The 24,952-nt window shown below is 31.7% G+C and overlaps 3 protein-coding genes across 5 annotated transcripts; 2 read left to right on the top strand and 1 right to left on the bottom strand.

Moving 5' to 3' along the window:
* Positions 1-1,230: 1,230 nt before the first annotated feature.
* LOC18611136 (triacylglycerol lipase OBL1-like) lies at positions 1,231-3,653 on the bottom strand. The gene is made up of 5 exons (XM_018116769.2): positions 3,238-3,653; positions 2,946-3,139; positions 2,673-2,706; positions 1,691-2,295; positions 1,231-1,605 (listed from the first exon to the last, which is right to left on the bottom strand). Exons 1-5 carry the CDS (start codon positions 3,548-3,550, stop codon positions 1,318-1,320), a joined length of 1,434 nt encoding a protein of 477 aa, XP_017972258.1. The 5' UTR covers positions 3,551-3,653; the 3' UTR covers positions 1,231-1,317.
* A 9,305-nt stretch (positions 3,654-12,958) lies between these two features.
* On the top strand, positions 12,959-15,254 carry LOC18611134 (triacylglycerol lipase OBL1-like). The gene is made up of 5 exons (XM_007047208.3): positions 12,959-13,320; positions 13,429-13,622; positions 13,906-13,942; positions 14,059-14,690; positions 14,771-15,254. The coding sequence occupies exons 1-5, from the start codon at positions 13,011-13,013 to the stop codon at positions 15,056-15,058; spliced, it is 1,461 nt and encodes a 486-aa protein (XP_007047270.3). The 5' UTR covers positions 12,959-13,010; the 3' UTR covers positions 15,059-15,254.
* A 5,447-nt stretch (positions 15,255-20,701) lies between these two features.
* On the top strand, positions 20,702-24,949 carry LOC18611133 (RNA-binding (RRM/RBD/RNP motifs) family protein). Of its 3 annotated transcripts, none has more exons than XM_018128205.2 (14): positions 20,702-20,830; positions 21,003-21,153; positions 21,257-21,346; positions 21,719-21,784; positions 21,896-21,961; positions 22,069-22,154; positions 22,358-22,403; positions 22,511-22,565; positions 22,840-22,916; positions 23,107-23,242; positions 23,326-23,453; positions 23,534-23,638; positions 24,345-24,479; positions 24,684-24,949. In XM_018128205.2, the coding sequence occupies exons 2-14, from the start codon at positions 21,136-21,138 to the stop codon at positions 24,744-24,746; spliced, it is 1,071 nt and encodes a 356-aa protein (XP_017983694.1). In that variant the 5' UTR covers positions 20,702-20,830; positions 21,003-21,135; the 3' UTR covers positions 24,747-24,949. The 3 variants fall into 3 exon arrangements, with proteins under 3 accessions (XP_017983694.1, XP_007047268.1, XP_017983696.1); XM_007047206.3 differs by having other exon boundaries at positions 24,681-24,949; XM_018128207.2 differs by lacking the exons at positions 20,702-20,830; positions 21,003-21,153; positions 21,257-21,346 and adding an exon at positions 21,434-21,506 and having other exon boundaries at positions 24,681-24,949.
* The last annotated feature ends 3 nt before the right edge of the window (positions 24,950-24,952 follow it).

The raw sequence follows: 24,952 nt of genomic DNA, 5'->3' as shown, positions 1-24,952 counted from the left end.
AGAAAGAAGGGAAAGGTGTCTGGTAGAGAGAGACAAATAAGAGAATGCGAAGATACGTTTTATACTTGGTTGAAATGGGGTGTTTTGGGTATAAATGGGTAAGAAAAAGAAAAGAAGAAAGGGCAGGAATGGGCTGCTGAACTTCAAGCCCATTAGTTTCGGCCTAGATTTGTTTTCTCTAAGCCTAAAAAATAAAAAGATAATTAAAAAATAAAATAACAAAAAAATTAAAATCATTTCTAAATAATAAATAATAAAAAATCAAATATAACATTTTGATGAATTAATTTGTAATTTAAAAATTAGAAAAACACAATCAATACTTTATAATATAAAAATTTTTTAATAAAATTCAAACATCGAGAAATTTTTTTTTTAAAAAAATCAATACTTTAAATGATACTATATATGAACCAAAACGCAGCACCACATATTATCATCCGGCGCTTATGAATTAGCTAGAGAAAGGGCAATCATATCATGATTGGATAAAGGAAGGAATAGAATTTAGAATACCCTAAGACAAATCCCACCATTTGACAATAAGACTCCACACTTTCCAAGTAAAGTCACAAGAAGTTAAGACATGTGAACAACTTTCCTCAACAAGTCCACACCAAAAGCATTGTAATTGATTACTATTAACATTAACTCCTCTAGTGGCAACAAAGCTTTTGGTGAGAATTGAATCAAGAATCACAAGCCAAAAGAAAGGTTACACCTTCGGAGGTATAGATAATTTCCTGATGGAATAGAACCATACTTTCCTGTCACTAGGATCTGAGTCCAATAAATAACAAAATGGAATAAATATAATTGTTGTTGATGGATCACTAACCTCAATTACAACTGTGATTTCAGAGGAGTTTCATTACTACATATTATAAAATGAAAGATTTCTTTTTAAATGAAAAATTAATAGTATTTTTATTTATAATGAAGACGTAATTAAATTGGATATAATGATTCTTTATAGCACAACAAACATCTCCAAACAATGGCCTCAAGATAATAAAGCGATATCAGAGCACGCTATCTTGGTGGACAAATCTGGTGTGAAGGCCAATACAAGAATCACTTCAACATGATTTCCATTCTGTTAAGAATAAAAGAAAATTCAGCTGCGCTGATGCTTGTAGAGAAGGGAGAAGCCATTTTTTTTTGTTGATGCATTAGCTAAGGTGGATATTAAAATATCCTTAATAAGACTCGAAAAAGCTTGGCTCTTACTTTTGTTTTAGCTTTCCTCTGATGATTTTCCTGTTAGTTTTATATGTGGGCTGATTGTTGTTTTTTGCTGCACGTTTGTATTGTGTCTCATGCCAGGTATGAGCCATTCATAGGATGGTGATCTCGAAGTTGTTGATACATTCGATGAGAACTCAATCGAGTTGCATTTACATAATCTTGGGGATTATGAGCTGCTAAACCCGGAAAAACAAGTCCCCAAAACCGAAGCAGTATGAGCAACCAACCTTCTTTATATTCCTGTCCCTTCATCAATGGTAGAATGAATCCCCTCACTAGTTCCCATACCGCATTTAGAAACCTGGGTATCCATAAAAACAGCGATATGTAATTCTTGTGGGGTTGTTCTCGTCGTACCTGCACCACAAAATTAGAATCATTCATTGTCTGTATATGTGTTTGAAGGTGAAAATCTTGAGGTATAGGAATAGGAGGTTCTCACCTTCCCCTTATAGCAACTATTGAAGTAAAGGCAGGTCCCAAAGTGCTTGTACAAAAACGTTTTGTCATCTGTAGGGGTTCTAGGAATCATATCATTGCAATAAACATACCTCAAATACCTGAAATCATGATTCTGCAACTGAATTTCCATGAACTCCTTGAACTTCTTGTCACCTACCCTTGGTTGCCCAAATGTGTACACCCCTTCTAATCTATCTAACAACCATGTTTCTTTATGCAATGCCAGAACAGCAGGAAACAGAATTGATAGTGCCCCTCCTAGGCTGTGACCAGCCAACATAAATCTTGTTTTCTTGTTTAGCTTCAGTTGTTCTCTCAGCTTCTCCCTTATGGTGTAGTAAGCTAGTGGCCGGCTATTGTCTTGTTCAACTTCTGGAGGCCAACCTTTTTCCATTACCAAGCCTAAAGCTTTCATAAATCCGCCATGGATCTTCCCCATTTCGTCAAGTTCATACCAGGAAAGATCTACGTCAGTACTCCAATCATCTGCAGTAAAGGGTTCAGTACCTCTGAAGGCTACAACTATCATGTCAGTTCTTCTGTCATGAACCATAAAGGCTTGCGTGTTGCTTTTCTTTTGATAATCTGCCAAAATATGTGGACTTTTGTTGTCAGTATGAACTATGAAGACTAGCTTCCAAAACTTTTTTTTTGTGAAAAGTGGTTGGTATTATTAGTCCAGCAGCTAGTATGCCTTAATAAGTCTTGAACCATGGTGGTAGAAGACTCATATTGGGGTAGTAAATCTAGCTTTGGAGGGAAGATGTCCATACATTTACAAGACACGCGGCAGTTCAAAAAGCTATTGGCAGCTCCTATCAAAAGAGAAGAAAGCCCCTATACAAAAAATAATGGGCTCAACCTAGCATGAGCACCAAAGAGAATAAGAATCCTGTAAATGAGCTACCCCACCATGAAACATTTAATTTGTAGATTGAACAAGATTTGGATTGGTTTCTTACCATTCCAGAAGCTGTAATACCCAAGTAATTCCATCTGCACCAATTTGTAAACTCTTATATGTATGTGTATATTGCATGAAATGTAGGGAAAAAAAAAAGGAAAAAAGCAATTATCTACATAACATATTTACAAATACTAAAAAATACAGTCTTTAACTGTTAGGTCTATCAACTTGTCTTTTGTTATTATTTTATGAGTTACTCTGCCTCTTCAAGGACTGTGACTGTGAGGCCAAACAAGGATAGATTCAAATTTTTTAAGAGTAAAATTACCTTCCAGTGATCTCTAATTATTCTTTCAACAAAAGCCCTGTTCTCATAGGATATTTTAGCAGCCATAGCAGCCAGTGCCCCATAGTATCTGCTATCTACAGGTTTTATGTTCTTGTCTAATGCAACTCGCCTGTCTAGACTTCCTAGGAATGATAGGAAAACTTCCGAATCTCGTTCAGGCATTATCACTTTACCTGTAATAGAAAATATCATTCCACATTCTCCAAGTTATTTTTGTAATTAAGCATTTATAACATTAGCAGTAGATCATTGAAAGGGGGTAAGTTATGACCTCGCAAAAAGTTGAGCAAGAGCACAAAAATGTTGCGGTTGAAGGAGACGAGGTTCACCCACATTTCAAGCTTTTCTCCGAACCATCTCAGGGGCTTTGCAGCATGGAGTAGCAGCTTTTGGGCTGAGAGAGACATGAATATAAGCCATTTGCGACGGATATTTTCCCGAAATTTCTCTGGTGGGCACTCCACAAATGCTTTCTTCTCCAACTCATGGCTCCAGAGGAGACGAAAGAGATCGAAAACGCTCACTTGGTTGGGCCTCAACACCAAATAGTTGCCGGAAAACTTGTGAGACTGATCAGAAGCCATATGGTCAAGGGTGGCTTGATGTTAATTATAATTAATTCATAAGAGTATTGATTTAATATTGACTCAGAGTAGATATTGTAGACACGATTTGTGAAGGTATATGCCTTACTTCGTAACTTAAACAAGGGAAAAAGGGAAAAAAAAAAAAGCAATGGCTATTTTTCCATGAAAATATACATACTACCCCAAATTAATCTATAAGAGATAATATTTCCAAATGACATATTAGAATAATTAATTAAATATATATAGCTTAATTAGGTCCAATACTTTTGTTTCCTTAAACAGTAGGAAATGACGGATTTGAATTTTGACAGGTGAAATAAATAATAAAAAGAAAAGATACATTAAACTTGACTATCTCAATCAGTAAATAATAATGTGCACATATATAGATATAAAAATGTTTTATTAGGTCGTCAAATATCTGCTTAAAAATGTCGGTTGTCGTTTAAGGCAAGAGTGATCACATGGAGCTACTAATTAAGATATAATTGATAATAGTAATTGAAAAAAAGCAAAATAAAGAAATAAAAATAACCAGGTTAAGGGGATAAACGTTGGGGAGTTTGAGAAGAAATGTATATATGTAGACGGACCGCGTACGGATAATCATGTGACGAAGCTATTGCTTGGAGTATTAGCAGTGGAGATTCTAAGAGTGATTAAGGGGAAAAGCTGGTGGTTCTCAGGCCATAACACGTTTCAAGATCGACGTTGGTCCTAATTAATTAAATCCTAAGCATTATTCTAGCAAGTATAAGTTACTTGAAATATGGGCTGTTTTGACAGGATTTTTTTAACTAAAGTTTGTGATAAGTTCGAGGCGCTCCACTATCCTCTATTATTTTCTTAATTGATCTTTAATTATCATTTATATGTGTGAAATTTATAATTCATTAGAATGGTGCCCCGCTTTGCGTGGGGTAACTTTTTCTTTTTAAAATATTTATAAAAAGGGTAAATAATGATAATAGTAGTAAAAATTATAAATAATAATTGTTATAAATATATGTATGAATATCTATTATGTTATGATTTGTGAGTTCAGTTCAACTCAAATAGTCTAATAGGCCAAACACAAAAAGTGTAATTTGATTTGAACTTTTAAATTTGATTACATATATTTAGATTTGGATATAAATTAAATTAAATTAAAATTAAGATTTAAGAAGTTATTAACTTATAAATATACCAATCACTTCATTTATAAATATATACATCTTCTTACTTTATTAATATTTTTCTCTCATAGTTATTCTTTTAGTTTATATTTCATAACATGCTACCAGTACAATTCTCTAATCTTTTAAGCTTTGATATTAACATTGAAACTATGAGATTTTGTATAAAACATTTTTAAATTAAACATGTGAAATTGATTTTGTATGATATTTATTTTGTAACAAGTGAAAAATACTATACTTTGGATAATCTGAAATTGCATTTTGTTTGGATTTTTTTTTTTTTTGCTGAGTAAAATAATGAGCTACTAATATAATCTCTCAAGTTTTGGTATTATTTAGATTTCATCATCATCTTAAAGTCAAAGTTTCAGTCTTCAAAAGGATTTCAATGGTTGTTTTTTTTTTTTTAACAAATCAAGCAAGTAACTTAATATCTCTTCAATGTTTTCATTCCTGAAAATTAATTTTAATGTGAATTTACTATCTTGTAATATGTAATATGTAATAAATTTTATCTCTTGATTTATTAAATCGAAATGTAAATTTGCTATCATGTAGTATGTATCATATTACTTTCCCTTAAATTATTAAATCGGACTAAACACGTAAATATATATAATTATATATTATCTCTTTATTTTGGTATTGAAATATGATTTGCTCAATATATGATTTATTTATTGAAATTTGACGATGATTTTGCTCAACATAGGTAAATCTATCTTTGATACTGTCGTAACGTGCGAGTCCGAAAATCCGACCGCTAAATGAGAAAATTTAAAGAGTCGTCACCAATCTTTTTTATTTAGGTGTGATTGGTCACCTACTAAATTAGTTCTAATCAACAAGATCCTAAATTGATTTTAGGTTCATCTAAAGAACGAAATTTGGCTTGTGCATTTTAAAGTTGAGCTCGGGAGTACAATTATACACGGAGAAGGATTAACACCCCTGTGATGCTCATTTCACGATCAGTACCATTTAATCATATGTTATCTGTTATAACCTAAATCGTTGATTTTATTCTTATATTTTCCTAATTATTGTTTATTTATTTTATTCTTTACTTTGCTAGCAAGTTAAAACATTTTATTCAATTTTACAGGTGTGGCGTGCACATGATGCAATTATGAAATGCATGGCATAAAATCCAAGTAATGCCAAACAAAAACCTTTTATTGAGGATATTTTTCGAATTCACCCATCATGCTAGTGAGATCCAAGGATATTCTCTCACCTAGAAAAATACTCGAGAAACTCATCTTTGCAAGTTTAACGAGTAAATCTCATCATTGAGGTAATCATCCACGTTTGAAATAATATTTTTTTTGTGAATACAAATCTATTACAAGCATAAGCCTTTATTAAATACATTCTTCGAGACCTCCTATTGTACTGGTCGGACTCAAAGGTATCATTTCACTTAGAAAATTTTTTAAAGGAACTCGCCTTCGCAAGTTCTTTTAGAAAGTCCTGTCATCGGGGCTTTGACTCGTACACATAATACGTCTACATGCTATGACATTAACAATGCAATAATGAGATGTGATGTACTCATAAATTTCAATATTTGTTTATTAACCTTCCTACAACTTTTTCGTTATTTCTTTGAAATTTCTTTTTATTAATTTTCTTTGTATGCATATATATCATGGATAAATATTTTGTATTAATTATTTTTATCTAAATATATTTTTTATTTCATTTTATTATATATATATTGTTACATTCATGTATTTATTTATTTTTGTTGTATAAATTTTCCTTTTTATCTAAATACTCTATCTTTTTAAGCTAAATACCTCATTTCATAATTATTATTCATGTATATATTTCTTATAAATCAATTTCTTTCCTGTTTTTTATTAACATAACCTATTTTCTTTTTTACTAGCTATTTTTTTCATAAATCTATTTTATATTTGTCCTTTATGTTTTAGTTGTATTGACTATTGTGAATTTACCATCATTGAGAGTTTTATTATTTTTTATTATTTACTCATTACCTTCATTATTTCTTTACTTCTTTTGTTTTATATATTGTTTAATTAATAATTAGATTAATATATTTTCATTTATTTAAAGATTAAAAACATCGAGATTCGATATTGAGGATTTCGATAGTACTAAGGAGATTTTAGTCGAAATCCTTTACTTAAGAAAATTCATTGGAAATTGTAATTTCTCGCGTTTTGAATAGACATCCCATCACCGATATGATTTGATATTCTCACCATTAATAATAATATGTATATTTTGACTACATATATGTCTTACTTTCTTACCCATTAACTAAATATTATTTCCTTTTCTTTATTTTAGTATTATAGTTTTTATACTTATTCTTTATATTTTAATTGACTATTATTATTATTATTTTTAATTGAATATTTATTTTATAACTGAATATTTATTTAATTTACATATATATTTTATCTACCTAAATACATTTTTCTTACAACTACATATTTATCTATTTCTACATTTGTCATATTATTCTTTGTTTACCTTGAAAATACTTTTTAGATATTCCACTTTTTCCTTTCTTGTGTAATCTTACATTTATTTTTATACTTTCCATTCATCAATATTTTTTACTTTATATGAATATCTATTTTCCTATTTATATATTTTATTTTTTTACATAGATCTTCCTATTTCAATAATTTCACCTCCTGTTCCTTTAATACTCATGCTGCCACAAACATGTTTCATTTTTATCATTTTATATATATTTTTCACATGCATATTATTTAAACATAGATAAAAAACTACATTAAAATTTCCTAAAACAAACCTAACCAACATAAATATCCAAAACACAAGCCCAATCAATTAAATATTTGAAACTTACCCAACGTTTGAGCCTGATTAGCCCAAAGCAAATCGGACCAAGAGAGAAAGCCCAAAAAGCCTACTCCAACAACCTACCTCCCAAAACGCACTGTTTGGTGCCCACAATGACGCTCCCTTTCTTTTCTCAAAATAACACCGTTTCTAAACCTTCAAACCCTAGGTATTTAAACTCTTTTTTCTTCCTTTCTCCCCATTTTCCTCTTTCACTTTCTCTCTTTAGCAGAGCCTCCTTTGCCTTCTCTCTAAGATTTTTAGCTTTCCCTTTCTCTCTCAACCTCCTCTTCGTCGCTGCTCACCCTTACCACTGGTGGAACCACGCCAAAACCTTCTTTTTCCTTTTCTATCGAAACCCACCTCCCTTTTTTTCAATGTTTTTTTGGAATTTCTTTTGTGTTTAGCTTCAGTTGTGGTTAGGGTATTTGACTGGTAAAAAATAAGATTTTTTTTTTATGTTTTTTAGGGTTTTCGAAATAGAAAATTTTAGGGTTTCTCATTTTTTTTGAAAGCTAGCTTCTATGGTTTTTTTTTTTTTTCAAATTCAACTAGCCCCTTTAGTTTTTTAAATCGGCTCCTCTTGAAATCTGAAATTTTTAGGGTTCTTAAAGAACCTGATTATCCAAATTTTTGGACAATCAGAAAGTGAAATCATACTCTTCTAAGCATGATTTCAAAGATGAGGGCTTTCAAGTTAAAGAAAATCAATCGGAGGAGACCCCAAAATCTGGTTGCCCGAGGAGTATTGAATGCTCTGTGTATGCTTGACTATAGAGGCCAAGCATGGGGCTTCCTCTTTTCTCTTTTTTTTTTTTTAAGTGATTTATTTATTATTATTATTTTTTATTTGGGTACCATAGGTATAGGTGTCTACGAATACTATGAGATTTTGCATAAGACATTTTTGAATTGAACATATAAAATTGACTTTATATTTTATCTGACTTTGTATGATATTTATTTTGTAATAAGTGAAAAATGCTATACTTTGGGTAATCTAAAAATATATTTTGTTTTGAATTTTATGTCTTTTGGTTGAGTTACTAATGAAAAATAATAAACCTCATAGTGAATGCAACATCATTTAATAATTTATGATCATAGATGTGAAAAAATCGTTGTAATTATTACAATTGTGTGGTTACATTAATCACTATTATAATAATAAGAATATCTTTACCTATTAAAAATTGATTGATAGGGAAGAGATATAAGAAAAAGATAAAAGTAAACAGAATAAAATGAATATAGAAAATGTTTATCATTGATAACTTTATCTACCATAAGTAGATGAAGAACTTTACTCACCAGAAGTGGATGAAGAACTTTATCCACAAGAAATGGATAGATAACTTTATCCACTAGAAGTGGATAGAGAACTTTATCTATTAGAATTGGATAGATACCTTAACCCATCAAAAGTACTTTACCCACTTGAAGTAGTTGGAGAACTTTACCCACCAGTACTGGATAAACACCTTTACCCACCGGAAGTGAAAGGATATTTTTACCTACTAGAAATAGATGAGTAGTAAAGAGATATAAGAAAAAAACAGAAAGTAAACAAAATAAAAAGAATATAGAAAATGCATGTCATCGATGTCATATGAAAGGATATTGGTCGCATACCTTTCGTACGTCAAAACATCTTGTTAAACTTTATCAAGTATTATTGAAAGTTAAAAGTAAAAAAAATATCGAAACAAATTTTGTTCAAATAATTTTATCACAACCAAGTTGATATAACACATCTAGATATTGTTGTTTTTCTTGTCCACCTTAAATAAGGAATTGATCATGTGATTGATGATTTAAATATATAAGAATAAAATTTCTTAAGTAATTTGTTGGTATATTTTAGTATAATTTTTCATGAAAATGTTTTTATATATTCTCATTATATTTAAATGATATGTTTTTATTATATGTTTTAATAGTAAATTATATATCTTCTTAAAAAATAATAAATTATATATTTAATGTTATCTGATGTTAACTTACAAGTTTTTTATTATATATATATATTTTATTAAAAAAAGTATCGATATTCATCTTCATTGTACTATACAAATATTAGAATGATTGAAATTCATGGTATAGTAAACTATAAGTTTATTAATGATTTTAATGTTTGGCACAATCGGTTGGGTTATTCCGGATCAATAATGATACAACAAATTATTGAAAATTTATGTGTTCGTCCATTGAAAAATCAGAAGATTTTTAATCTAATGAATTCTCATAAGTTGTTTGCTCTTAAGGCAAAATAATTATAAAGCTATCACTAGCTAAAGTTGGGAATAAATCCCTTACATTTTGAAACACATTCAAGATGATATATGTGGACCCATATACCCACCATGTGGACCATTTAGAAATTTTATGATTTTAATCAATACATCGATTAGATAGTTACATTTGTACTTATTATTAATTTGTAATTTGGCATTTGCAAGATTACTATCATAAATCATTCGCACATTTTCTTGATTATGCAATCAAGACTATTCGTCTTGATAATGTTGGTGAATTTATATCTCAATGCCTTTAATGAATATTGTATATTAGGTAGAATAACTGTTGAACAGCCTGTTACTTATGTTCATACACAAAATGGTTTAGCAGAATTGTTTATTAGACACTTCCAATTGATTGCATGGCCATTGTTTATGAAAATTAAACTCTCCATTTTTGCTTAGGGCATGCCACTTTGCATGTAGCTGCACTTGTATGTATCATGATAACGAGTTATCATAAATTCTCTCCTATACAATTGGTTTATGTTTAGGAACTAAATATTTTTCATCTAAAAATTTTTGGATGTGTTGTATATATCCTAATTGCTCCACCACAATACATAAAGATGGGCCTTCAACGATAGGTTTGGAATATATGTTGGATACAAATCTCCATCTATAATTAAATATCTAGAACCATTAACAGTATATTTATTCACAATAAGGTTTGTTGATTCTCATTTTGATAAAACAGATTTTCCAATATTAGGGGGAGAAAATAAGCTTTGAAAAAAGAAATTTCTTAAAATGCATTGTCATTATTTAGTTTTGATCCTCACATAAATTAATGTGAACTTGAAATGCAAAAGATAATTCATTTGTAAAATATAGCAAATCAATTACCAAACGTATTTAAATAGATATTTATGCAAAAACGAAATGAGAAAAATGATATTGTAAGATATAAAGTATGGCTTATCGCTTTTACCCTAAAGATGTAGTATATTAGTGTTTAGATAAGAGGCTAATTAAGAAAATTGGGTTCATTTCCTCTTCTAATAATAATCAAATTCAACTTGATTCAAATAATTATTTGTTATTATATATTGTTAACATTTTTTTATTATATATAGAGATATAATATAGGTAGGATGGGTATGAATTTCAATTTCAAATATATAAGTCAATCTCAGCTCAGATATATATATATATATAAATATAAATTATGTTATGACGAAAAAAGATGGAACTAAAATGAAATAAATGTCAATGATATTTTTGCATATAATGTAGCACTCAATATTATTAAAAAATGAGGATCTTGAATCTACATCTATTGAAAAATGGAGCATAGAAATGATTGGCTAATGTGGAAAGACGCAATCAAAACGAAATTGAATTCATTAACAAAACGTGAAATTTTTGGACTTGTAGTCTATACACCAAATGGTGTAAAACCAATAGGATCTAAATGGCTATTTATGCGAAAACGAAATGAGAAAAATAATTGATTAATGTGGAAAGACGCAATCAAAATGAAATTGAATTCACCTGAAAAACATGAAATTTTTAGACTTGTAGTTTATACACCAAATGGTGTAAAACCAGTAAGATCTAAATAGCTATTTATACGAAAACGAAATGAGAAAAATAAGATTGTGAGATATAAAACACGACTTATCGCATTAAATTTTATCCAAAGACTTGGTATATTAGTTTTTGAATAAAAGGCTAATTATGAAGATTGAGTTCATTTTCTCTTCTAATAATTAAATTCAATCCGTTTCAAATAATTATTTTTTATTATATTTGTAACATTTTATTTATTATATAGATATATAGTTCAAGTAGGATGGACATGAATTTCAATTTCAAATATATAAGTCAATCTTAGCCCATATATTTATAAATTATGTAATTATGAGAAAATATGGATCTATAATTAAATAAATGTTGACGATATTTTTGCATATAATGTAACGTTCAATATTAAAAAAATAAAAATCTTGAACCGATGTCTATCGAAAAATATAAATATAGAAATGATTGACTAATGTAGAAAGACGCAATTAAGGCAGAATTTAATTCACTTGCAAAATTTGAAATTTTTTAGACTTATAATCCATACACCAAATGGTATAAAATCAGTAAGAATAAAATGGGTTTTTGTGCAAAAATAAAATGAGAAAAATGATATTGTGAGATATAAAGCATAGTTTGTTGCACAAAGTTTTACTCAAAGATTTAATATATTAGTTTTTGGAAATGAGGCTAATTAAGAAAATTGAGTTCATTTTCTCTGTTAATAATTAAATTCAACCCGATTTAAATAGTTATTTTTTATTTATATATTTTAACATTTTATTTATTATATATAGATATATAATTCAAGTAGGATGGATATGAATTTCAATTTCAAATGTATAAGTCAATCTCAGCCCATATATATATACTTGCTGTTTTAGTTTGAGACTTATAATGACATGTCGGTGATGAGGATAATAAAATTATTTTTTTAAAAAATCTATCTATGTCAGATATTCTGCAACTATGTGTTGTAAGAGATGAAATTGTAGGTAATCACGAGGTGAAATGTGTTCCTCGTTTGATAGAACTAGTGCTTTTCCCCCATAGCCACTCTTGGGATACATTCATTTTAATTCTTGACCGAAGAAAAGACTTCACTAGAATCTCCATTTACTGCATGGCTAAGCAATCAGAACCTCATATTTACATGGCGTGTACCTTGAAATCTCCCCTACTTGATTCCCTTTTCATGTACAAATTTTTTAACTTTATAGATTAATTGAGCAGCTGCAAATCTACATTTAGCAAATGCTCAAGAACCTAAATCCAACCTCATTAGAGATAAGAAACTTTTCATACTTATGCTTAGTTTAATTAATGATTAAGCCTTCTAAAATATCATTTAGAAATTAATATTAATCTGTCTATAAATCGTTATTTAATTAATATTTTCTCCATCCCTTTGTGACCTTCCAATACAAAAGTAGCACATACATTTCCACTGTTCTTTTGGATGGGTTACAAAGCTAAGCATATATTCCAAAATATGTCTGCAACATATAAGCAGCTGAGTTATGAGTTATGACAACATTGAATTCACAGCCAAATAATAGCCTTTTCTATCTTCTATTTTATATTTATCTTTTTTCTTTCTAAGCCATGGATCAAGACATGGAAAGATACCGAGCAAGCAATTACTTGGTGCTAACGCCAGAAGAGGTCAGAGGATGGGACGTTTTTCGATTATTATGGAGCAAAAAGATGCAGAAAAAGGCATATATCTATGTGCCACCGAGTATAGAAGAACGAGTCCTTGAAAATGGCCTTGCAATCACCTCTCTCATAGCTCAAAGGGCTCTGCACCATATTGCGGAACCCCTGACATGGCTTGGACGGATGATTGAGATGTCGTTGAACCTCGTGTCATTCAATAGAAACATTTTCATGCTCTTGCTAAACGTTTTGCGATGTAAGTCAACGTCTCATTATTCTTTCCTCTTGCATGCTACGTACAATGTTTAATGAATTCATGCAATAATTACTAACAGATTGATTTGTATTCGCATTTCTTGTATAGGTAAGGTGAATGTACCTGACCGCACATCAGGTGCTTTTGTGTCATTCATTGGACATCTGGACAGCCGAGTTAAATTGGACGAGAATATAAATCCTGGAGATGCCAGATACAATTCAGCATTGGCTGCAATGGCGTCTAAATTAGCTTATGAGAACAAAGGCTTTATCAAAAAAACAGTTGAACAACATTGGAAGGTAAATTAAATTCCTTCTAAATTTTTGGGTCCTAAATTCCAAATTTCCATCCCTCCTTAAATTGGCTTCATATTCATTGGATTGTGCAGAAGGGGAAGTGTAAAAAGTAAAATTCTAGTCTCTCTTTACTGATAAACTTCATCTAAACTAAATGTTTGAATATAAAATCTTCACGTAAAAGATTTTTAAGTTCTAATCATTGAAATATCCTCTTTAAATTGTTATATAAAAGCATATTTATAAATAATAGTTCGAACTTTGAAGAGTCTACGGCTTGGTGCAGATGGAATTCATTGATATGGACTACGACTTCTTGAACGGTAGGAGAAGCAATTTGTATTTCATTCATATTAATTTCAACACACACACACACACAAGCCCAAACAAAAGGATTAAGCATCATATTAACGAAATTAAGTATACTTAATTTTGGCAGATTTTCAAAACAAACACAGCACGCAGGGCTTCATGTTTCATGATCAAAGGGCCAATAAGATAGTTGTAGCCTTTAGAGGTACTGAACCTTTTAATGCATATGATTGGAGAACCGACGCGGATATCTCCTGCTTTGAGAACAAGGAAATGGGAAAGGTCCATGGTGGGTTTATGAAAGCTCTAGGCTTAATAAAGGAACAAGGTTGGCCCCCTGAGCTCCCAGCTGAAGAAAAAGGCAAGAACTTGGCTTATTACAGCATAAGAGAGGAGTTGAGAAGAAGGTTGAAGGCAAATAAGGAAGCCAAATTTATAGTGACTGGCCACAGCCTGGGTGGGGCACTTGCAATTCTATTTCCAGCTATTCTGGCATTGCATGAAAAACCAAGGAATGAAGAACAAGCTTTGTTAAATAGATTGGAAGGGGTTTATACCTTTGGGCAGCCCAGAGTTGGAGATTTTCAGTTCAAAACGTTTATGGAAGACCGGTTTAAAAAATATGGTATCAAATATCTGAGGTTTGTTTACTGCAATGATATCATACCTCGATTACCTTTGACGACGGAGGATCTTTTTTTTTCCCTGTACACTCACTTTGGGGCATGCATTTACTTCAATAGCAGCTACAAAGGGCAGGTGAATCTTTCTTTCAAGCATAGAGCAGAACAGAGATTTTTTTTTTTTTGGATTTTTATATTTGTCTTTTTGGGTTGCAGATACTTGATGAAGAACCACACAAGAATTACATTTCGATGTTCGGAGTGATACGCAGGTTCTTTAATGCATTGTCGGAGCTTTTAAGGAGCCTTTATCTACCATTGTTGAAGGGACAGGAATACATGGAGGGCTTACCGCTGATTCTGATGGTCAGGTTTCCTGCACTTCTTTGTCCAGGCATGGCAGATCATAATCCCCAAGATTACGTTAACGCAACTCGATTGGGATCTATCACAACATTCGAACAAGTCGAATATCCTAACAGTGACTCCAAGAAGACAAATTGAAGCCACTCCAAACCAAATTCATCATGCATTAAATTCTTTGTTTATAGCCCTTGGTGATTTGTAATAAACTAATTCATGGCAGCCGTAGCATGACTTTCTGGTATAACCACGTACAGACTTTTATTTCTTTACGAAACCAAGATTTCATTGTGTATAAATTGTCTATTGTTTTATAAACTTCAAAAGTTGTGATGAATTTGAGTGTTGATATACTTTCCCGCTGGCCTCAAACTCAATGACTGGTAACTATTTTTGGGTTTGATAAAACAGGCGCAAGTCATGTTTTGTTTTGAAAAGCAGAATAGGACTCCATAAATGAAAGGGCAATTTACAAAATACTACCTCACCTTAGGTAGTACTAAGAACACTGCATTGGATCTCCCTGTAAAAACCTTAGTCCCACAGCGGCTGTAAAAAATTTCTACTAAAAAACAAAATATTCCCCTGCCTGGATAGAACAAGAGACTTGAAGCTGCAGACATGGCCTGACGTTACCAGCCGTCACACAGCACTCCAAATCTAAGGCAGCATCAAATTCGTAAAAGTATTCATCACTGTACCATCAGTATACAATCAGCTATCAGACCTATTTACCTTTCCCTTTACATTTCAGCTACAAAAATTATCTCAGAACAGACCCGCTCTGTTCCTCCATCACGTCTTTACTCAAACACCAGCCGCAGGTCTTGTGACCTCTGTACCCTTTTTTTTAGTAAGCACCCAACCAACGACATTTGCCAAATCACTCTCACGTCTCAACCAATAAGCAATGAGAATGAACTCATTTGGAGACGACAAAGACAATAAACACTTCTTTAATAGCTAATAATTAAGCATTCGATCTAGTGGACATTCTCAGTTGTTTTATTTTTTGAGGAGCCATCGCCATGGCAAGGTGTCGTAAGACGTTCGTGATCGAGTTCATAACTTTGGGACATTTGGCTTTATGCCACCTAAGTTTTATGATATCAAAAGTTTGAAGATCATCTCATTGTATTGCTACTATAAAGACCACAAAGAAGGTCATTCTCCACGTATTGGAACACTCCGCTGTCTGCATTGATGTCTGTTATGAAGTTAAGACTTGTATGTAGTTAGCACGTGGACAGCATCTTAATTAAGCTTGCTTTTGTATGTTATATCAGTTTGCTTCATTGTACTGGTCATGAAAAATTCTTATGTGTTACCCCTGTTCCTTACGTGTTCAGGTCAATGTAATTAGGCTGAACACTTGTTTTGCTGTTGTACAAGTGTTCTTCATGCATGTTTTGTATATAGGCCTTTGGTTTATCATTAATGAATTAGATCAACCCTGTTATCATAGTCTACCTTCTCTTGCTCTCTGTTAACTTCTATTTTTCATATACTTAACAGTGCTTCTAGCCTAAGTTCATCTTAAGAAACCATAACAATGTCAACCCTGTTCCAATCTAGAAGAAAGGAAAGGGCCTCGTTCGGATCAATCCACCTTATGTTGTAGCCGTTGCACCATATTGTCCATACTTTCCAGAAAAAAAAAAAAAATTGTAGTTTCTGCGTCATAAGTAACTATCCCATTCTTATTCATTAAATTAATCTGAATTATTTGTTACCAAATTCGTTTTAAAATACAACTATAATAAATATCGTAGGGTAATATTAGACAAGGATACATATTAAAAAATATTAATGAAAAAAGTATTGCATAAAAATCGAGCTTCTAATAATAAAGAAAGTGATTCCAATATGGATAGATTTCAAAAAAAAAATCTAAATTAAAATTATAATATTTTATCTATAATATATATAAAAGTAGGATGTTTCAATTTAATTTACTTCAATTGAGCCTTTAATTGAGTATCTAATTGAATGACAAGTGTCATATAATTAGAATCTTTTCTTTTTTTCTTTACCTTTGGCCCATGGAAATGACTTTGTATTGATATAAAGCTTTTTGCATTCCTGTTTGACTCTTCCTTATTTCTCTAAAGCTTTTGACTTTTCCTTATTTCTCTGAGTTGGTTCTTCTCTTTTGCCTGTCGGTCAGCTTCTATCTCTTCCCCTGTCGCGTCGGACTCTCTCTCCTCTGTCGGTACTTCCTCTTTCTCTCTTCCCACTCAATTAGTTTAATGGTTTTTTGAGTAACATCTCCTCCGTCCCCATTTCCTTCTTCTCATTTGGTAGGCGGTTTTCATAGAAGCAGCATCAATTTTCTCTCAAGTACTCTCTTTCTGAATGCTCCTTGAAATCTGGTGTTGGGAGATGTTTAATTTAAAATGAAAATATTCATTTTTATTTTCTGTGTACTTATTAGTTGAATTTGTTGATTTTTTTTTTTCAAGGGAAGGGAAAGTATTTTCCTGATTTGGGTTTCTTTGGATAATTGGTTTGATTATTGAGAACAAATGAAATGATCTAGCTTTTTGTGCAAAATGAATCTAATTTTAGAACCCTTTGAAATCTTGATTAAGAACCATATTAATTAACCCATTCCAAATGGATGCCACAATTATTACATCCATGTGGTAACATCTGCATTGCCATCTTATTTTGAAATTTAAACACATGATACCAGTATTTCATCTAAATTCTGAAAGGACCTATAATAATAAAGTTTGCCAACTAGAAACTCAATTTTGTAAAGCGTAACAAACAACAACAAATGCAAGAAACATAAGCATGTCTTTTTGTGCTTGTTTATGTAGACAAGCACATACAAATCGATTCTGAATCTGACATTTAATGTGCCATTGTGTGTTTGAGCAAAAAGTGGAAGAACTTAAACATGCAATGAAAGGCTTGAGGAAAGAGTTTGAGGCTGAAAAGGTATAAATTTTTATTATTTTCTCTTTATATAATCACAATGTTAGATTATTTGATATGAACTATCTGTACATTCCCTCTAATATACAAGATTTAAACTATTTATTTGCAATGAATTCTTAAATAAGATCTGTTATAGTATGCAATTAAAAATTCTTATGCATTTAATCATTGTGTTGGTTATACCAGCTTTTTTCATTTCACCTTGGAGGCAGTAGGTGTAGTTATTCTATTGTGCGGTTTGATTGTTTTGGTATATTTAAACCAAGATGAAGTAAGGCACAACTTCAGGCACACAAGAAGTATGTTAACGTTTTATGCAATGAACGTGGATGAAAGCTTAGTATCAGGCCATGGTATTAATGTCTCTCATTTTTAATGTTACTAAATCTGTTTAAATGTTCTAAGATTATTCCTTTGCAAGGGTTATTGAGTTGTTATCTACCAATTTGATGGTCTTATTATAACTTTTTTCGAAAGTTAAAAAACCAAGTGGAATAGTTGTTGGAGAAGAATATGTCAAATGTTGCTTTTTTTTTTTTTTATCAAAGGTATCAAGAATTTTTATTCAAGGGTAGTTTGAATGCTGTTATTAACTTAAAATACTACAACTTTATAGGCTTATGATTTAATTTGTTCATTTGTTTTTAGATTTCCTTTGCCCATTTGTTCCCTTATTGCTCGCTGCTTTGTATTTTTATTAACACATACTTAAGAAATAGCATTTAGCCTTGGATAAGCACTTAACAATACAATATTCTCTTCTTGTCATTATATACTTAAGAAATAGCATTTAGTAAATGTCATCATTAAATTTTCAGAATTCTTTGGTTTGCTTTTATTTATTTAATTTAAAATTACTTGAAAATAATAATTTCTAATTTTTAATACTTAGAGGATATATTCATATCTTATTAATTGCAATTTAATATTATTTACTATTTATATCCTCTTGTTTTGTATGAACTTGTATATATAGTATTTAGCCATCTCTTTTATATATGAATGTTTAAAATACAATAAATATGCATCTAATTCATTGAACAAATTTTTTTTAATTCTTTGGTTTGCCTTTATTTATTTCAGTAAAAAATACTTTAAAAAATAATTTTTTACTTTTATTGGATATTTATTAGAATTTAAATAATATTATTTAAACATGAATGTTTAAATTTCAATAAGTATCCATCCAATTCATTGAACAAAATAAAAAAAATAAAAAAAGTCTGCTCATTTCTCAATATACATAGCACACAATCATCATTGAATAAACAAATACACTGAATTTATAAAACTTTTGCCATTCATTATATATATAAAAGACAGATACTACTACAAATTTGATAATATTTTTCTCATTTTGTTGTTTTTGACATCTTTGCTTTCAATGATCAGCCTCTCAACTGTCATTAACCTCTCTTCTGCCTACTGGCTAGTTTTCGTTTCTTCCCCTGTTGAGTTGAACTCTCTTTATTGTGACAGTATATAAGGGAAAAGATTGCTTTTACTTTTTTTTTTTTGTAAGGAAAATGCTTATTTTTCTTTCAGATATATTTTTTTAGATGCAAATAAATATGAAAACCTTGATGAAAGATTGAATTTTACTTTTTCATGCCCACCCAAAAAAAATTTTGTTTCCCCAATTGAAGGGAAAAAAGCTACCAATAAATGGCAGACAGTTGGCTTTAGATGACCCATTTGAAAGTAAAGTAAACTTGGGGAGAATGATTACATTCCTTGTTTTTGTGTTGTTATTTACTATGAGTAATTAGTAAAAAAGGGGACTACTGAAAGGGCCTAATGTATCTCAAAGTAGGAATCCATAATAACAAATTGAATTTGGAACCTTGATTAACCATTAGCCAAGGGGAGTCACTATCAAAGGTACGATAACTCCAAACATGATATCTACCTCGATTCAAATTCTGCTACTGTTGTGACAGAAAAAAGAACGATTAAAAATAATACTTATGTCTTAACAACTGAGGACTTAATGCTAGAAGAACCACAAGCGAAAAATCAAAATCATGTATGTTAATTATATTACTTTACTAATCTTTTACTAATTCAAGTTAAAAGCTTATTAAAATTAGACGCTAAACAAATTTTATCTTTTCATATATATAACAGGTCTAGCTGAAGCAGCACAATAATAGAAACCAAACAAATGAGAAAAAGACATATCTCATAGTCGTCTAATAGTGTAATTATTTTGTTTGACCAAAATATAAACATTTTTTTTTGGCAATTTGATTTGCTTATGGTGTTTCCTTTCGATTATTTTATTGTCTCTTTTACTTAAGAAATTATTACTACTATATATAGTACTAAAATAAATTTATCCTTTACCAATTTTTCAATGATTGAAATCAAAGCAAATAACTATTTACAATTAATATCAATTTATCTTTTTCTCTACAAACAATTTATCTTTTGAAAGTATCAAATTGAAATCCAATACAATATAATCTATATTTTCTATGATATTTTTCGTAGTATAGTTACGAGTATCATCCTAGTTCATATATAAAAGGAAAAAATGGTTTTTGGGGATAAATTTCGTCAATAAAAAAATTCATGTAAATTAGAGCCAGTGTTTTTTTTTTTTTTTAATTATTATACATATAAGTAAAAAAAGAGAGAAGGCTTCAAACGTGTAATACGGGCTGGGCAACATAAAAGCCCATGAATAATCTAACTATATATAAGGCTGGGCCCATTTTTGATTTAGCTTAGCGGACTTTTCCCAATGTAGAGGTGGCACGCTGTTGCTGGCCCATAGTTGTCCGCAAACCACCCAAATTTAGCCCAACTCAGCTACAAAAGGAAGCGAATGGGGCCACTCTCCGAACTACGATAACGACTCAAAGCGGCACGAACGAGCGAGCGAGCGGGGAGGGAGGGAACGAGCGAGCGAGAGAGAGGGAGAGAGATCTTCTTCTGCAAATTTTAGGGTTTTGGATTGGTCAGGTCAGTGAGCGCCAAAAATTAACATAAAAGCGAAAACTTCTTATAAGTCTTGATTAATGCTACAATTAATTGGCTGTTTTTAAAATTAAAAAAGAATTTAAAAAATGGTGAATTTGATTTCGTATTTGGTGATGATTCTGTGTGAGAAAGAGCGTGTGCTTATTGTGTGCAGGAAGAGGAAGAGAAAGAGGAAGAGACGGAGTGTGAGAGATTTATTAAGAGAGGAATTTTGTGTGAGCTTTTATTGAGTGTGTTAGGGTTTTCGACGATATTCATTTCTTGGCTTAAATTCTCCGATTTTCACCATGGACCGAAAGCTTGTGGTCAGTTTGCTGTCCTTAAATCTTGTTATTTTGGTAAAAGATTGGATTTTTATTGTTGGGTTTTTTGTGATTTTGTTGAATTTGATGATCTTTTTTATTGTAGGTTTTGGGAATACCGTGGGAGGTGGATACTGAAGGTTTGAGGAAATATATGAGTAAATTTGGTGATTTGGAGGATTGTATTGTCATGAAGGTTCCCCTTTTTTTCATTTATTTCTTCTTTGAGTTAATTTTTTTTTCTGGATTTTTCTGTATTTTTTAACTTGCGATTGATTTATATATGTAAAAAATTGTAATTTCCTTCGCTTAACTTGCATGGGCTGGTATTTTGTGGAGGCTGATGTGTCAGGAAGGTACAGACAAGAATTAGTAGAAGCTTCACTCTATGTGAAAATAGCCAAAGGGCATGAAGTTATATTCTGTTTTCTTCTTTACAAGTTTGTTTATCACGTGTTACCTAGGAGAACTGCTTAATTTTGTGGATAAATTCCTTTTCCTTTTCTTTTTCTTCTTCTCTCTCTTTATGTTGTCCATTAATTATCAATGTGCTTCTTCCATTATCTAGGAGCGCTCAACGGGCCGATCTCGTGGTTTTGGATATGTAACATTTGCATCCGCTGATGATGCTAAGGTAACCAGTAATTTTCTGTCCCTTACGTATTTTTAATTGGGGGGTGTTGGGATGGGGGGTAAACTGCCATCACGTGGTAACAAATTATGCTTTGTGTTTCATTTTCTACAGAATGTGCTATCAATTGAGCATTTTCTTGGTGAGAGAATGCTGGAAGTTAAAATAGCTACTCCAAAGGTTTAATTATATAAACTTATGCCCCTTTTTTGCTTTGAAAATTTTTGTTGATTTACTAGTCCTTTTCTAGTCATTATCAATAGCTTCATTTTTATCATACTTCATAGGAGGAGATGAGAGCACCTGCAAAGAAAGTAACCAGGATATTTGTAGCCAGGATTCCACCATCAGTGGACGAATCAACGTTTCGGAGGTAATTAAGTGCAATATATGAATCATGGTAGTGCTCCTTTTTTAAATATTTTCTCTTTATTTTTTGAACATGATATGTCAACTCAACTCAAAACATGCCTTTGTTGGTATGAGCTGACTAATCATGTTCAAAGGGTGAAGAACAAATAATGTGATCAGCTATACGAGGAATTAGTATAACATTCAATCTATTCATCTTTACAGCCATTTCGAGGAGTATGGTGAGATAACAGATTTATACATGCCGAAGGTACTCTTTCTCTGTCTATGTGTTTGTATGTCTGTGTCCTTATGGCTGCATGTAGTAGTGTTTTTGCTAGAATTTTTTTGGATGCTTATGAAGCATGCGTGCCACAGGATCAAGCGTCCAAAGCTCACCGTGGAATTGGTTTTATCACTTTTGCTAGTGCAGGTCAGTTTATCCTGCTCCTGACTTTGTAGCTTTCAGTTAATTTTCTGCATCAAATGGTTTGCATGCTCCAATTTGACCTTTTGGTTATTGTAATTGGTTGTATACGAGATAACAGTGCTACAAGTTATCTTCTTACCCTTTTTCCAATTGAAATGCCAAGTTGTGCAATTAAGAACCATATGTTGTTTAGAATTTAGTTATATGGTGGTCTCCTTTCTCCACTCATGTTATTTATACCAGTGAAAAGAAGGTTGATACTCGTTTAGTATTACAGATTCTGTGGAGAATCTGATGACTGATACTCATGAACTGGGAGGTTCTACGGTAGTAGTTGATCGAGCAACACCGAAGGCAAGTTACATCACTGCCAGTGTCTTTTGCTTTAGTAATTTACCTGTTTTACCTCTCTCAAGTTCAAGTTTGATCTTTTCATATAGGACAAAGCACAATTTGGTTTCTCATATTCTTTTTCCCTGGCAATGTCACGTATATGCTCAATAGACGTGGCTTTAATGTCACTTATTTGATATTATGTTGACAGGAAGATGACTTTAAACCAATAGGCAGAATGTCACAAGGTGGATATGGTGCATACAATGCATACATTTCTGCTGCAACTAGATATGCTGCACTTGGTGCTCCTACCTTGTATGACCATCCTGGCCCTGTGTATGGAAGTAAGTTCCTTCCTAGCAGAGACATTGGTTTATGGAATTATATTTATTCAGGTTGTCGTTTTTTTCCCTTAATGTTGAATTAGGAGGAGAATCTACTCGAGGAATGGGCAAAAAGATATTTGTTGGCAGGCTCCCTCAGGAGGCTAATGCTGAAGATCTTCGCCAGTATTTTGGTAGATTTGGGCGTATACTAGATGTTTATGTTCCTAAGGTAAGGTGATGAAATATCGTGTACAAATGAGAGATGAATTGAAGCCAGCTTATGAAGGTTTGGATGCTCATTTAATGTAGGACCCCAAGAGATCTGGCCACAGAGGTTTTGGTTTTGTCACTTTTGCTGAAGATGGAGTTGCAGACCGAGTATCTCGTAGGTCTCATGAGATTTGTGGACAACAGGTACATGGAAACAAGTTGTTTTTCATTTCCTCATACTTGATTGAGGCCTGATTGTGATAGAGTTACGTTGTCTTTAGATTTATGAGTGTTTGATAGCATGTTAAACAGGCCAAGTTCTTGGATGATATGTTTATTATGTGCAGCCATTATTGCCATTTTTCTGGTTATGGAAATTAACTCTAGTTCTTAGGTAATCCTCTGCAATTTTGAGGACTCTAAATTATGATTTACTGCCATAAATTGATTTGGAAAACATCAATTATCATCGTTGCTGCTGTGAATCATTGTGGAATCGCCATTAAGCACAAAGGTCACGAGGGAGTATGTACGGAATATATTTGTAACCTCAAAAATGTTATGACCTGTTATTAGAAATCTTTTGCAAGGCATTTACTTCTAAAAAATCTCTGCAAACTAGAGAGAGAAAGAGAGCAGTTCCACATAAGGAAAAAAGATTTTAAGATCATCTTGCAATGACTACAAGTTCAAATGATTAAATCAATTTAGTTAGCCCTATATAGTTTGCCATTTTTCTGAAGTGTACATGTATAGGCAAGCCTGCTTTCACCTGCAGTTTGTTATGTCCCTTTATTTAAATTATTATTTCAAGCTTCTATTCTCTGCGTATCGCATAAAATGTGATCAAAATGCCACAGCTTATGTTGATTCAAACTCATAAAATTTTACCAATGAACTCGCTATCCAGGTGGCAATAGATTCTGCAACACCTGTTGATGATGCTGGCCCTAGTTTCATGATGAATCCTGCTGGACCGTATAGAGGTTTTGGTGGTCCAATGCGCCCTTTTGGTAGGATGTATGGAGGCCTGCATTTTGATGATGTGAGTGTTTATGTTTATTTTCTCTTTTTTCTTTGGAAATAACAACTTTAACAATTAGACAATTACTTCAGGACTTGGGTGCACTTTCAAAGAAAGATGAACTAATTTTGAGATTAATCTGATTCTTAAGAAGGGGAAAATTAGTTTATATTCATAAGCAGCGTTCGTTATGCTTATTTATGAATTATTCATTTCGTGTAGCAGTGGGGTTATGCAATTGGGAGTGCAAGGCCATCGAGAGCAGAGTGGAGGTATAGGCCATACTAAGAAGTGGCCATGGTATTGCTGTGGAGATCGTTCTGGAAGGCAAATGTTGAACTTGTTAAATGATCTAGATGATTGCCTAATGTCATTGTGACTATCTTCTATTTATAAATCATGTTATATGGAGCCATACTTTTCAGATTGTGCAGAAATTATTCCAGTTGGAAATCTCTAATTAATGCATTTACTTCTAGTCTTGATGCAAATGA

The sequence above is a fragment of the Theobroma cacao genome, chromosome 1 (genome assembly GCF_053813885.1).
Source record: "Theobroma cacao isolate CCN51 chromosome 1, ASM5381388v1, whole genome shotgun sequence".
Taxonomy (NCBI): domain Eukaryota; kingdom Viridiplantae; phylum Streptophyta; class Magnoliopsida; order Malvales; family Malvaceae; genus Theobroma; species Theobroma cacao.
This window is presented reverse-complemented; position numbering and strand designations above follow the sequence as displayed.